Below are 15,745 nucleotides of genomic sequence, written 5' to 3'. Positions count from 1 at the left end.
ACAGGCACCTCTCTCTCTCTCTCTCTCTCTCTCTCTCTCACTCACACACACACACACACACACACACACTCCTAGACCTGCCAATTCTGCCTCTGAAAGTCTCTCCAATCCTTCCCCACCACTCCGTCTGCTGATCCCAACCCCATTTTCTCTCATCTGGGTCACACCAACAGCCAACTAACCAGGCTGCTCACCATCCACTCTGATCTTCAAGGAGCATCAGGATAATCTCTGACAACGGCAGATCTAACCAGGTCACTCCCCTGCTTCAACCCTTCACTGACTTCCCACTGCCCTTAAAGCCCTTCTGGCCAGTGAGGCAGAGTGGTCTGGCTCTGGACCAGCCTGCGGGGCTCCCCTTTCACACTCTCCCCCACCCCATTGCATGCCAGAACCCCTGCTTCCTTCAGCTTCTAAAACATGCCCTGTGGGGCTGACCTTTCTCTCCAAGTTCCGGCTTTGCTGGGCTTTACATCCCCCTCATCCTTCAGATTCTGTTTAGATCATGCTCAGAGGCCGGATTCCCCAGCACCCAGTCACCCTGGATTCCTGTCATCGCCCTTATACTTTTCCCTGTGGGGGTGGATAGATGGTCTGGGTGCTGATGGGTTTATTCTCCACTCCTCTCAAGACTGTCTGCCCTACAGTAAGGGAGGAACATGAATGTTCTGTTCACTGCCCTATCTCAGTTGTGGCTCAACAAGGTTCACTGAATTGATCAACAATTAAAGAACTCAGACTCCTACAGCCAATCTCTGAGCCAGCATTTGAGCGCATGTCTCTCCGACAGCCCATGAGGCTCCCACCCCATCACAGCACCTCTTCCTAGGTTTTGGACCCTTTCCTGGAATCTAACTAAACTCGCTCACATTTTTCTGTGGTTGTTAAAAAAAAATTTTTTTTTTCTGGATATAAAAGTAATATATCTTTGTGGTAAAAGCGAGGGGGGTGTGTAGAGAAAAATATGGATAGGTGTAAAGAAAAGCAGACTCCTAGAATCTTGTCCACTACAATGAATATTTTAACTATTTTATTTTACTTTTTTTGGCTCTACAATACAGCATGTGGGATCTTAACTCCCCAACCAGGAACTGACCCATGCCTCCTGCATCTTAACCACTGGACCGCCAGTGAATATTCCCACTACGAATATTTTCAATCTCTCTTTCAAATCTTCAATTTGTGAAACCTGTAAATATTTGTGTACATATCATCTTGCTTTCCTGCCTTAATAACATAAACATTTCTCCATAGAATTACAGATTATTCAAAAAGTAAATTAAAAATAAATTGTTTGAAATTTTGAAAACACTCTATGCAGAAAAGTACAAATAATTTAACAGAAAGACATGTTCCCCAATCAGATTTAGAACATAAGTTAACATTTTACCATATTTGTTTCAACCTTTAAAAAAATAAATCAATTATAAAGATACCATTTAAGACCCACCTCTCATCCTTGGCCCTCCTTCCAGGAAGTAACCACTATTTGAAGTTGGTGTACATTGCCTGCATGCTTGTTTTATATTTTTCTACATATATGTGTCCTTAAATACTATGTAATATTTTTAGTTTGTTTTAAAGATTTACACAAGTAGTGTCACTCAAATATATCTTTTGTTGTAACTTGCTCTTTATACCATTGTTTTTGAAATCTATCTGAGCTGATAGTTACAGATTTAGTTCATTTATTTCAACTGTGCATAGTATTTTATTATGCATAAATCATATTTTACTCACCCATTTCCCTTCTGATGGACAGTTCTTTAATGACTGATGATTATTGCTGCTATTTTATTACACAAGATACAATTTACAACAATCCTATTACTATTGTTGCTACTATAAATAGCATTGCAGTGAACATCCTGGAACACGTGTCCTTATACAAATTGGTGTTTGTGCACACTGATCCCTAGAAGTGTGAGTGTGGTGGAATCACACGTTTGCATTTACCAGGCATGGCCAAGGGCTTCCCAGGCGGCTCAGTGGTAAAGTATCCACCTGCCAATGCAGGAGCCACTGGAGACATGGGCTTGATCCTTGGGTCGGGAAGATCCCCTGGAGGAGGAAATGGCAACCCACTTCAGTATTCTTGTCAGGATAATCCCATAGACAGAGGAGCCTGGTGGCCTACACTTCCGTGGGGGTGGCAAAGAGTCAGACACGACTGAACACACACGCAGGTACCGCCAAACCGCTCTTCACCACGGCTGCAGCCTCATCGTTTATAGTCCCATCGGCAGTGGGTATGAACTTGTTTCCTTCTATCTTTGCCGTTACATTCTTTCGATTCTTATTAAATACATGTAATTATTTTGCAATTTTGACTACTAGTGAGATGAAGCATCTCTGTATACTACCCCTAAATTGCTTCTCCTACGTATTGTGTGTTTACATTCTTTCATTCTTTGCCTGTTTTTGGTTGCTTGCCTTTTCTTTCTTCCTAATTTGTAAGTGTTCTTTGTGTATTCTTTTGTTTACATAATCCTTTGTTATAAGCATCATGTCTTCTCCCAGAAATCTGTGGTGTCTCTTCACTTTGTTTATGGTGTCTTTTGTTATAAAGATTATTTAAAATGACTGCCTAGTTATGCCCATTATGGAGATTAAACAGTTTCCTTAACCTGCATTTTATTATGAGGTTTGTTTCTAATTTTTCATTATTTTGTATAACATTTCTATGAACATCTTTTGTACATGAATCTTTGCCTACATTTCTAATTATTTTCTCAAATTAAGATTCTTAGAATGGGAATTTCTGGTCAAATGGCGTGGACATTTTTGAGATTCCTGAGTATTGCTTTGAGTACTGCCAGAATACTTTTCACAAAGGCCACTCAAATATAACTACAGCAATCTGTGTGAATCTCTATAGCACTCCAGTATTGTCAGTGGGTATTCATTATTATAATATTTAAAAATCCTTTCTAATTTGAAGGCAAAGATTATTATTTTTTTATTTTCATTATTTTTATTGTACTTTTCTCATTCCCACTGAAACTGAAAGAGAATTCTTATTTTTCTCAGATATCTGTATTTCCTCTTTAGTTTATTGTCTGCTTTACAGGTTTTCCCTGTTTTGCACAGAAAAGTTTAAGTGTTGAGACCCAAAAGCCAGATGGCCTAGGTTCAAATCCTAACTCCTCCATGTATTACCTGTGATCCTGGGTGAGTTACTTAGCTTCTCTGAGCCTCAGTCTCCTCATCTGTTAAATGGGGATAATAATAGTATCTTTTTCATAAAGTTTATACATACTTATTCATTTACACTGTTTCCACTGTTTCCCCATCTATTTGCCATGAAGTGATGAGACCAGATGCCATGATCTTATTTTTCTGAATATTGAGCTTTAAGCCAACCTTTTTGCTCTCTTCTTTCACTTTCATCAAGAGACTTTTTAGTTCCTCTTCACTTTCTGCCAGGGCTTCCCTGGTGGCTCAGATGGTAAAGCATCTGCCTGCAATGCAGGAGACCCGGGTTCGATTCCTGGGTCAGGAAGATCCCCTGGAGAAGGAAATGGCAATCCACTCCAGCACTCTTGCCTGGAAAATCCCATGGACGGAGGAGCCTGATAGGCTACAGTCCATGGGGTCGCAAAGAGTCGGACATGACTGAGCGACTTCACTTCACTTTCTGCCATAAGGGTGGTGTCATATGCATATCTGAGGTTATTGATATTTCTCCCGGCAATCTTGATTCCAGCTTCTGCTTCTTCCAGCCCAGTGTTTCTCATGATGTACTTAAGTTAAATAAGCAGGGTGACAATATACAGCTTTGACGTACTCCTTTTCCTATTTGGAACCAGTCTGTTGTTCCATGTCCAGTTCTAACTGTTGCTTCCTGACCTGCATACAGGTTTCTCAAGAGACAGGTCAGATGGTCTGTTATTCCCATCTCTTTCAGAATTTTCCACAGTTTATAGTGATCCACATAGTCAAAGGCTTCGGCAATAGTCAATAAAGCAGAAATAGATGTTTTTCTGGAACTCTTGTCAGACTTTTTTTGGGGGGGCTCCAAAATCACTGCAACTGGTAACTGCACTCATGAAATTAAAAGACACTTACTCCTTGGAAGAAAGTTATGACCACCCTAGATAGCATATTAAAAAGCAGCGACATTACTTTGCCAACAAAGGTCTGTCTAGTCAAGGCTATGGTTTTTCCAGTGGTCATGTATGGATGTGAGAGTTGGACTGTGAAGAAAGCTGAGGGCCGAAGAATTGATGCTTCTGAACTGTGGTGTTGGAGAAGACTCTTGAGAGTCCCTTGGACTGCAAGGAGATCCAACCAGTCCATTCTGAAGGAGATCAGCCCTGGGATTTCTTTGGAAGGAATGATGCTGAAGCTGAAACTCCAGTACTTTGGCCAACTCATGCGAAGAGTTGACTCATTGGAAAATACCCTGATGCTAGGAGGGATTGGGGGCAGGAGGAGAAGGGGACGACAGAGGATGAGATGGCTGGATGACATCACTGACTCAATGGACGTGAGTCTGAGTGAACTCCGGGAGTTGGTGATGGACAGGGAGGCCTGGTGTGCTGCGGTTCATGGGGTCGCAAAGAGTCGGACACGACTGAGCAACTGAACTGAACTGATTCATTTACAAGGATTAAACAAATAAGTATATATATAAAATACATAGTACCGCAGTCCTAGCTTATGTGCAGGGGACACTTTTCAAGACCCTCAGTGAATGCCTGAAACCATGGATGGTACCAAATCCTGTACTGGTTCTTCCTATAATAATGGGCATGTAGCATGTACTGCATAGATGGGCTGGACAAAGGGTTGATTTACATCCTGGGCAGGATGGAGCAGGACAGAGCAAGTTTTCATTACACTACTCCGAATGGCATGCAATTCAAAACTTGTGAGTTGTTTACTGCTGGAATTTTCCATTTAATATTGACTGACCATGGTTGACAGTGGGCAACTGAAACCACAGAAAGCAAAATTGTGGCTGAGGGGGCACTACTGCACTAAATAAATGCTTGCCATTATTGTTCTCAAGAGCCTTACTAAGATTATTTTAAGAGTATTAATTCTGTGCATATGTGGCAGAAATATTTTTCCTCAGTTTTATTTAAAATTTTGCTTTGGGTGTTTTGATGTAAAACATAAATTTTGTGGTTCTACATAGTACCATTTCTTGCTCTTTTATCTAATCATTTCTCCCATTGCTGTAAGAATTGGAAGCCCATCCCCGTCCAGATCAGTAAATACTTTTGATTGTTTTTTTTTTTTTCAATCATCTGAGTTTGTAATTATCTTTACATTTCACTCATTAGCCACTGAAAAATCTGTTTTGTGGACCACTCTTTCACAGAGGGAGCCTGGCTGGCCTGGGATTGCCCTTCTCCTTCCTTTTCCCTGGGAGGGAGGCAGGCATTAGCCAAAAGCTTGGGCTTGGGGAAACACAGATGTCTGCCTGTTTGGCCCGTGAGTGAGGAAATGCACACAGAGAGGATGAGCCCCAGGCCACAAGTCCTGCAGTTCAGCAGGCACTTCAGCCAGGCCGATCTCAGGCACAAGGTGGACAGTGGGACAGGCTTGGGACCTGCGGGCTTCATTCGGCACCTGCTGCGGGCTTCATGCCCGGCCCTGGTGAGCGGCACCAGCTGACGGTCAGCAGGAATGGGGGTGGGAGGAAGGCAGCGCTGACCTAGCAGCAGGACATGGCACAATGGGCAGCTGGCAGGCCCCTCTCCTCCTGCCAAAGGAAACGCTCTGAGGAAGCCACGTGCAGGGCTGGGGTAGCCCACTGGGTTGAAAAGCCTGGCACAGGCTCAGATACAGCTTCTTCCAGCCCTCCCAAAGAGGCTGGCGTGAGGGTAGGTGCTTTATATTCTTTATCTCACTTTATTCCAGCAATCCTGTAGGGCAGTCATGCTTCATAGATTATTCTCATTTTAGAGATTATGAAACTGAGGCTCTAGAACCCAGGAGGTGTGGCTCCAGAATCTATGCTAAACTCTGCACATTCTGTATCAGGGCTTGCCGAATTTATTCCGTAAAGGCAGACAGGAAATACTTCAGGTTCGATGGTCTCATACGGTCTCTGTTGCATATTCTTATTCTTTATTACAAGACTTTAAAAATCATTCTTAGCTTGCGAGGCCATACAAAACAGACCATGAATTAGATCTGGCCCATGGCTTGTAACCCACCAGCCCCTGGTACATATATAACACATACTATGGATGACTGTGGACTATGCTATGCTTGCCCTGGTTCTCACATCACCACACAGCTGTGTGACAATGGCAAGTCTGTCCCCACCTCCCTCACGGGGCTCCTAGGAGCAGGCCCACATGTGCTGATATACAGTAATGCCCTGGTACCCTGCCTGACACATGGTGACAGCTCACACCCACGTGAGAAGGAGGAAAAGGCAAGGAAGGCCATGCAGGTGGGAAACCCTCCCTGCAGATGGGGAGGCTGAGGGTGGAATGACAAGTCAGGGGTTCCCCAACACTGCAAAGAAACCTCCTGTAGAAAAAGACCAGGCTGCTGAACTTGGAGAGTGAAAGATGGGCTGCCCTGTAATAGAAGGGCTCACCCAAGACATGTTTAGGTTCTGAGCTCCTCCAGCATTTTAGATGTTTCACACACACATCCGCCTCCCACCCTCACTGACGGCCACCTATTCAGGGGCACAGTGAAGATGGGAGGGCCCTCTGGACTCAGCAAGGTGCTACTGTTCTCCTACTGTTCTCATAGGAGCCCATGACAAGTCTCCTCCTAAGCTAACTGGCATACGGGACACCCAGTTTTCAAAACAAGTGCATTCACGATGATTCCTGGAGTTACACAGGGATCTCTGCAGTGTGTCTGGCACTCGCCAAGCTCTCGAGGACACTGAGATCCCACCTGATTGATCCAGAGTTGCTCCACTAGACCTGGGACACCTGTCTGAGCCTTTGGGTATCAATCACTTCAGTCATGTCCAACTCTTTGCGACCCTATGGACCAACCATAGCCTGCCAGGCTCCTCTGTCCATGGGATTCTCCAGGCAAGAATACTGGAGTGGGTTGCCATGCCCTCCTCCTAGGGATCTTCCCAACCCAGGGATCGAACCCTGCAGCTCCTGCATTCCAGGTGGATTCTTTACCACTGAGTCACCGGGGAAGCTCCGAGCCTTGGGTAGAGAGCTCATAGATACAGAAGGATTCCTCAACCTCTAGAGTTCAGTGCCCTGCCTGTGGAGCTCAGTGATGCTGATTCAGGCTGTAACAAGTGACAAAGCTTAGGGCCCACCACACTTGCATTAGCCTAAGAGCCCTGCAGGCAACAGAATCTTGGGGTGGGACGGTCCCTGGCACAGGTTGGACACAGCACCTCAATCTGTTCAGGTCTGTGGCACCTGCCTGAGCTCCTTGGCAACCTGGGTCCTCACAGGGCCTTATGGTGCTGGGACTGCAGCCCAGCGCTAGGAAGGGGGCAGCTTTTCTGTGGGAGCATACTTGCCTACAAGAGGCAAGCACCTGAGCATGTGCGGCAGAAACCCTTGGTTTCCCTGAACCACAGAATGGAGGCTACATTTCCCAACTTCTTGTACAGTGGAGCGTGGCCAATGAGTTGTTCATTGTTCAGTTGCTAAGCCGTGTCTGACTCTTTGCGACCCCATGGCTTCCCTGTCCTTCACTGTCTCCTGGAGTTTGCTCAACTCATGTCCATTGAGTCAGTGATGCCATCCAACCATCTCACCCTCTGTTGTCCCCTTCTCCTCCTGCCCTCAATCTTTCCCAGCATCAGGGTCTCTTCTAAGGAGTCAGTTCTTCACTTCAGGTGACCAAAGTATTGGAGCTCTGGCTTCAGGATCAGTATTGGAGCTTCAGCTTCCAATGAATATTCAGGGTTGATTTCCTTTAGGATTGATTGGCTTGATCTCCTTACCATCCAAGGGACTCTCAAGAGTCTTCTCCAGTGCCACAGTTCAAAAGCATCAATTTGTTGGTGCTCAGCCTTCTTGATGGTCCAACTCTCACATTCGTACATGACTACTGGAAAAACCATAGCATTGTTGATATAGACCTTTGTCGGCAAAGTGATGCCTCTGCTTTCTAAAATGCTGTCTAGGTTGGTCATAGCTTTCCTCTCAAGGAGCAAGTATTTTTTAATTTTATTTGCAGTCACTGTTTAATTCGCAGTTACTGTTCAAAGTGATTTGGGAGCCCAAGAGAATAAAATTTGCCACTGTTTCCACTTCTTCCCATCTATTTGCCATGAAGTGATGGGACTGGATGCCATGATCTTAGTTTTTTGAAGCAAGCTGAAATGTTCTGTATTAAAGAACTCTTCTTCAAAGACAGGTGGCATGTGCCCCTTGCCCCTTTCTTCTTTGTCCCTTCCTCCATCCTGTCACTGGAAATGTGGATGTGATGGCTGGAGCTCTAGCTGCCTCCTCTGACCATGAAGATGCGGGCTACAACCTAGGGATGGTGTTTCTCAGTTTCATATAAATGTTACCTTAATTCTCACAGCAACCCTCTGAAGTGTTCTTGCCTCCATTTTATAGATGAGGTAACTAAGCTCAGAGAGGTAAAAGAACTTGCCCATGGTCACGTGGCCATTCTAGCCAGGACTAGAATCCAGGACTCCTGAGTCTCAGGGTCCTTCAGTATTTCCAAAATGGTAATAAAGTCACTGAATACTTAGTGTACGCCAGGCCCGTGATAACCACTTTATATGTATTAATTCACTGAATCCCCACAGCAAACCTAGCACACCTGGTGAGAAGTGGACCTAAATTCCAACCCAGCCAAAAGGACTCCAGAATCTCTTTTGTCAATATGTCATCCTCTCTAGCAAAAGCCCTGCTCCTCAGGTAATGAAGAAAGGTTCAAAGTCATGGCCCAACTGGACAGGGACAAGGTCACTGATGGGAGGCAAGAGCTGTAGCAGGTGAGAGGAGGAGCACGCTACAGAAGAGCAGGATCCTCCCCGAGCCCTCACAAGCACTGGGGATGAGGCTGCGGCAGCTGCAGAAGACCCTGCTTCCTTCTGCCACTGCCCACCCCAGCACATCTTGGGGATGGGGAAAGAGGAGGTAGAGACGGTGCAAAAAGTCAGGCCGCCAATGGTTCACCTTGTCTGCTGCCTCTCAGAGGCCACACATGGACCTTGGGCCTCAGGCAGAGCTGCTCTTCTGCAACACCAGGCAGAGACAGAGACAGATAGAGAGAGACAGGAGGGGCGAGGTCTGAGCACCTCACGGAGAGGAAGGCTCTGGATTCAGGAAGGCGGTAGATGTCAGTGTGCATGGAGCTGGCCTCAGGGCCGGGCAAGTTTCAGAGAAATGTCTGAGTGTCCAGTCGCCCAAGTTTATGGGTATCTCACCATTTGGGCCGTAACTGGTGGTCCCTAGGTCCTGCTGTGAGCAAGGAATTCAGGCTTCCTGATGTGTTTGGGGTCTAGGTGGCAACCTCAGGACAGAAAGATGAGATTCAGGGCCAGAGTCTATCTTGCCTGGACAATTACAACAGCTGGTTTCTGGGTGGGGGAAGTTAGGCTGAAACACAGTGTGGACTAGGTCCTCTTGCGGACAATTTCCTGTCTCCCCACCATCTACAAGGGACCTCTTAACTGACTCTGACGGCAGCCTGTCCCTCCTGGCTGCATCAGCGCTCTTTCCTCTGTTCCAGCCCCACAGGCTTGCCACTGCTCCCTGAGTTCATCCAGATCTTTCACACAGTCATGATTCTGCTCAGATGAGTCCATTTATTTCATTGTGTGGACACCTGTACTGGACACAAGACCCCGAAGAGGAAAATTCAGTTTCTGCCCTGGAGCTGCCAGGCCATTAGGGTACACAACCATGTGCGTGCGTGCTCAGCCGCTTCCGTCGCGTCTGACTCTGTGTGACTCCATGGACTATAGCCTTTGAGGCTCCCCTGTCCATGGAATTCTCCAGGCAAGAATACTGCAGAGGGTTGCCATTTCCTTCTCCAGGGAATCTTTCTGGCTCAGGGACTGAACCTGAGTCTCCTACGTCTCCTGCATTGACAGGCAGGTTCTTTACCACTAGTGTCGCCACGCTGCTGCTGCTGCTAAGTCACGTCAGTCGTGTCCGACTCTGTGCGACCCCATGGATAGCCGCCCAGCAGGCTCCTCTGGCCACAGGATTCTCTAGGCGAGAATCCTGGAGTGGGATGCCATTTCCTTCTCTGGTGCCGCCATGGGGAAAGACAATTATGGGGACCAGTGGCATGTACAAGGGGGCTGGCACGACAGTGTCTACTGTGGTGTTGTTTGTAATTGTGAAAGACTTTAAGGGGAACCCCAAAATACCCATCACAAAGGAATATGCAAAGAAACTATGATGTGACCCTACCATTTGAACCACATATGGGTCAAGTATATTGAATAATATTATGAATTATTTTAATAATTGAATAATATTATGAATAATATCAAGTAATATTGAATAATATTATGAATTATTTATAATTGAATAATATGAATAATATCAAGTAATATTGAATAATATTATGAATTATTTATAATCGAATAATATTATGAATAATATCAAATAATATTGAATAATATTATGAATAATATTATGAATAATATTATGAATAATATTGAATAATATTATGTCTTGAATAATACACAGCTATTTAAAATAATGAGGTAGCACTCTGTGGCCTGACATGGGACAATACCTTGGACATTTTTAAGAGAAGATAGGATACAGAACAATATAGAGGAATTATGACTTAATTTATGCAAAGCCACTATATATTTTTGTATGTATAGATTCTGAAGAATGCATCCCAAACTGAGAACACACAGTCTCTGAGGAAGAGAGGGAGACACGGGGAAGGATGACTGATATTTTCTCCTTTGTGTGTTCATATATTTTAAAAACCTTTGAGGCCTCTTGTAGGATTTGCCTTCTTCTAGCTGTGAGGAACAACCTTGAAATAGTCATAGAAGTCATGATTCAGAAAAAAAAAATAAAGAATAAAAACCAATAATATAGGATGATGATAAAAAAAGCAACAGTATTTCTAAGGGACAGAAGTAGCAGAGGGGAGAATTATATGCTCTGTTGTGGACACCAGGCAGGTGTCACTGAAAGTTTCAGGAATTATTTTTGAGCTGGGTTTTGAAGGATGAATAAGAGTTCACCCGTCTTAAGTAGAAGGTACTCACTAAGATTTGCCTACTTGGAGTGACCTTCACTGATTTTGCTGGCATCTTTTTGGCTGCAGGAGTACATTTTGACCCAGTGTAGGGCTGGGTCCTCCTGCGCTGTTGGAAGGCTGTTAATCTCACTTCCGCTGAGTTCTTAAGGTGCCCAGAGCTCTCTAAGCACACACACCACACTCTTTCTGGATCTAGAGGTGTTTCTATTTGTAACTGCCTCACTGATCTGTGAGCTGGGATGAGAGCCAGGCCTGGGGAGCGGGTCACACTTGTTAATCAGCCTCAGGTATGTGGTATGGGCAACTCAGGATGGAGCTACTGAGTGAAAGTGGATACATCTGGGCCGTTCCCCTGCCACAGTCTTTCTGAACCCCCTGCTCTGTCTGGAGAGCAGCAGAGCTGGAGCACACACCTAACACTGAGATCTAGTGCCATCAACACCAGTCCTGTGCCTGGATCCTTATCTTTATCTCTCTATCTGTGGCCAGAGCCACCTCCTGGCCACTGGCCTCAAGAACAGAGAGCCATGGCCACAGTGCCCAGAGAGGGGCTGCTCCTCCACCAGAACAGCCTAGAGAGTGGCTGCGAGGACAACGGTCCCACTGGGCCAGTCTGAGGGAAGAGGCACTCTCAGTGCAGGACATGTCTAATAATGAGTCCATTTGTCCCTCTCTGGGGCCACTGATGCCCTCAAGGCAGGATCTGGGGCAGCAGGAGGAAGCAAGCTCCCAAAATCAGGAGCGGGGAGGGCCTGCTGGCCCACAGTGTTACTCTGGAGATGCTTTTGTGACTGCAGCCTAAGTTGCTAAGTAGAAGCTGACTGGCCTGGGGTCCTTTCCAGACAAGGATCCATGATAGCACTGAGAACGGGGTGAGAGGAAGAGGTAGGGTTTGGGACTGAAGGCGAGCAGGCCAGAGAGGAGGTTGTGGCTGTCCACCAGGTAGGAACAATGAAGGATTTAGGAAGGTAATGTTTAAAGGACATCGAGGATCTCACCAGCCAATCACTCTGTACGGGTGCTCCTGCAAGGGTGTTCTAACTGCTCTCTCTGCTGCCCCTATTGTATTCTCTACACAAAAACTGAGAGAGGCTGTTCAAACCTGGCAGGAAGTCAGCACGGCACTGCAGATCCTCCATTGCCTCTTCATTGACTCAGATAAATAACAGCTGGTGTCCAGCTTCTTCCTGGACCTCAGCTTCTATCAAGTTCCACCTTGCTGACATCACCATAGCTACAATGACTGACTCTCTTCCTGTTCCTCAAACGGCGCTGGCCTCTGGGCCTTTGCTGTCCTCACTGTCTGGAATGCTCTTGCCCTGATGTCCACAGGTTCACTCCCTCATGTTGTCAAGTATTTGTTCAAATGCCACCTTATCTGGGCTTCCCAGGTGGTGCTAGTGATAAAGAACCTGCCGACCAACGCAGGAGATATAAGAGATGTGGGTTTGATCCCAGGGTCGGGAAGATTCCCTGGAGTGGGGCATGGCAACTCCAGTTGCCTTCCCTGACAACTCTGTATGAAATAGCCATCTACACCCCTCCCCATCTCTTGTCTCCTCACTTGCTTTATTTTTCTTTGTATTTTTAACTTGTTATTTACAGTCTCTCTCCTGACCAGAACACAAGCCCTCTGAGAGCAGGACTCTGCTGCTATTTCCGCACCTGAAACAATACTCACAGGACACTAGCACTCATACCTGTTGTTTGAATGAACGGACACTCGAATGGATGAATGGCTGGCAAGAGCAAGGAGCTGTCGGATCTTTCCCAGAGGCTAAAAGAGCCCACAGACGTGGGGAGGAGATGCTGCACGCAGGTCGATTTCCGCTTACCATCAGGAAGAACACTGTAAGGACTGCCCTGGAGAGGGGCAGGTCGCCTGTGCCAGAGGTTCTGAGCCTCCAGCTGGTGATGGCATTCCTATGGTGGGCAGAGTCTGAGATGACACAGCGCAGAAGTCCTTCTAAGTCTGGAGAACTTGCGTGGTGGTGTGGGTGGATTTGGATGTGAATGAGAGAAAGAGAGAGAGAGGAGGAAGGTGGAAGTAGAAGAGCCAAGGAGGGGGACACATGCCCTGGGCCTGAGGCTGGCTTCCTCGGACCTGACAGAGGAATGGCCTTGGTTCAGATGATAAATAAAAATGGGTGGAATGGATGGGGTTTGCCCTCAGAGGTTTCAATCTGAGGCTGCAAGGCTGGGGCTGTTCTTGCACCTCTTTTAGAATCTGATCGCTTAAAATGTTGTTCAGTTCTCCCTGTTGATCTCTCTCCCTTTACATAAGAGGAAGCAGGCCGAGAGTGGGGCAGTGTCACACCAAAGGTCCCCACCTGCATGCCTTCTACTGCTATGTCCCCCTCTGCATCTCTGCAGGCATCACATTTGATGGTGAAAACAGCCCAGTGAGGAAGGGGTGAGAAGAGAGGGAAAGCCAAGTCTGAGAAGGTTCAGAAACAGCCAGGCTGAGAGAGACGGAGGCCAGCTGTATGAATCCTACCTCCCAACACACATCCAGGGGTAAGGAGGTGCTGCGGCTCGTGGCAGCCTGGGTCACCTGCGGAGAGAGCGTGCTGCGGCACGTTGGCCCCACTGGGTGACTATTCTTAGATCTAGGGAGCTAGGAGCGATGGATTTAGAACTTACGAGGTGGAAACGTGTTGGCCTGTTTTATAAACAACCAAACTCCTCCCCATAGACTGCCTTTCTGAATTCTGTGTTCTCCGTCAGAACTGCGAGCTTTCTGGGCTTCTTGGCTGCACTTGGAGAAGGAACAGAAAAGACAGCTCGCCTTCTCAAGGGTCTGCCAGGACCCCGAGTGCAGCCAAGGGCTGTGCGCAACCCACTCACTGAATAGAGCCGCCCTAGGAAGGAGGTATTTTGATCACACTCTATGGAAGAAGAAACAGAGGCTGGGAGAGGTCCCAGATCAGCATGCCCTGGGAGGGCAAGGCTGTGAGTGAGGAGGCCCAGGGTGGAGTCTGGTGCTGCCAGCAGGGGTCTGCCCTGGAGATGGAGTGGTAAGGCCACAGCATGGTGCCTGTGGGGTTTAATCCCTTTCAGTGTTTGCATATCCTGTCCTCCAGACTTCTCCACTGCAGGTAATAGGGAAAGACTGAATGCGGGAGGAGAAGGGGACGACAGAGGATGAGATGGTTGAATGGCATCACCGACTCAATGGACATGAGTTTGAGTCAACTCTGGGAGTTGGTGATGGACAGGGAGGCCTGGTATGCTGTAGTCCATGGGGTTGCAAAGAGTCGGACACAACTGAGCAACTGAACTGAACTGAATTCAGATAACCTAGCAGCCTGTCCCACAGCCCCTCCTCTTGGTAGGTCCCAAGTTGTCATCATCCCTCCTAGAAGTTTGGTCCCCAGAGCTGGCGGAGGGCTCTATCTAGACGCACACTTGGTTCCCAGGGGCTGCCTGCATCAGTGCAGCCTGAGGCCACAATAGCTGTGTTGGAGTCTAAGTCAGCTGACTCTCCCCACAGCCCACTTCCACCCCAATACTGTTTCCGCAGAAGCTTCTGTACAAACACTGGCCTCGGTGCTGGTGTTCGGACCTGACTGGGAATTTCAAGATGTCTCCATCAAAAGCACTTTCCTAAGTGAACACAGCCACTTCTGAGGGGCACCAGCAGAGGGGCACAGTGCAGCACTGAGGCCCGGAGCCTGGTCACAGCAGAGCCTCCTGACACTGTGCTCCCCACGCCTGTTTGGGAACCCCAGGGTTCAGAAGAGGAGCCAGGGCACTAGTGCATTAGCGGGGGTGGGAGGAAGAAGGTCTGTTCTTGAATCCAGCAGCAGGTCCAGAAGGAACCACACGCAGGTTCGGAGGTTCGGGCACTAGAGTCCATTGAGAAGCCACTGGATGACACAAACCTGACCAGGAGTTCTCCTTATGCTTTCCAGTCACTTCATAAATACCTACTGAGTGTCCACTCTGGGTGGGGAGCTGTGCCCAGGTCAGCCTGATCCGTTTGGTCCACAACAACCAGGCTCCCACACGGGTGGGGTGCTCCTCCCACGGTGACAGTGCCGGGAGCTGGGTGCCTTGGAGAGGGTACACCCAGAAAGGCAGCGGTCAGTTCTTCAAAGGGACCACAGTCCCTTGGGAATAGGGTCTGTCTCTTATTGATCTCTTTTTATTCCAGATGGTAAAATTTTCTTGAATTTCATGACATTAAAAAAAAATTATAGTACAATATAGGAAGCAACTAAGGGATTAATACTTTCAATTTACATTAGTACACTTTTTTTCCTTTTTTAAAAAATGTTATTTAAAAAAAAAAATGTTATTTTTTAGAGCAGTTTTAGGTTCACAGAAAAACTGGAAGAAAGTATACGGTTCCCTGCCCCAACACTCACAGCCTCCCCACTGTCAACATTCCCTACTTGAGCAATACATTTGTCACAGTCAACAAACCTACACTGACGCATCATTATGACCCAAAGCCCACCATGCACATTTAGGGGTCACTCTTGCTGCTGTACATTCTATGTGTGCTAAAGTTGCTTCAGTCATGTCCAACTCTTTGTGAGCCTATGGACTGTAGCCCACCAGGCTCTTTTATCTATGGGATTCTCCA

At 46.9% G+C, this 15,745-nt stretch overlaps 1 protein-coding gene across 10 annotated transcripts in view; it reads right to left on the bottom strand.

Moving 5' to 3' along the window:
* SERGEF (secretion regulating guanine nucleotide exchange factor) overlaps nucleotides 1-15,745 on the bottom strand; it is a 248,831-nt gene that overhangs the window by 631 nt on the left and 232,455 nt on the right. For 5 of the 10 annotated variants that reach the window (XR_015142017.1, XR_015142018.1, XM_086339743.1 and 2 more), the window contains one exon: nucleotides 1,957-2,061. The exons of the other annotated variants lie outside the window; for them this stretch is intronic. Coding sequence is in view for 3 of the 5 variants with exons in the window: in XM_086339743.1 (XP_086195869.1) it covers nucleotides 1,957-2,061 (105 nt within the window). In the remaining 2 variants the exon portion in view is untranslated. The remainder of the gene's footprint in view (nucleotides 1-1,956; nucleotides 2,062-15,745) is intronic. 10 annotated transcript variants of the gene reach the window in all.

This window comes from Bos grunniens, chromosome 15 (assembly GCF_055505025.1).
Source record: "Bos grunniens cultivar Pamir isolate PY7600 chromosome 15, Bosgru_T2T1.0, whole genome shotgun sequence".
NCBI classification, from domain to species: Eukaryota; Metazoa; Chordata; class Mammalia; order Artiodactyla; family Bovidae; genus Bos; species Bos grunniens.
Note: the sequence above shows the minus strand (reverse complement) of the source record. Positions and strands in the feature narration are given on the sequence as shown.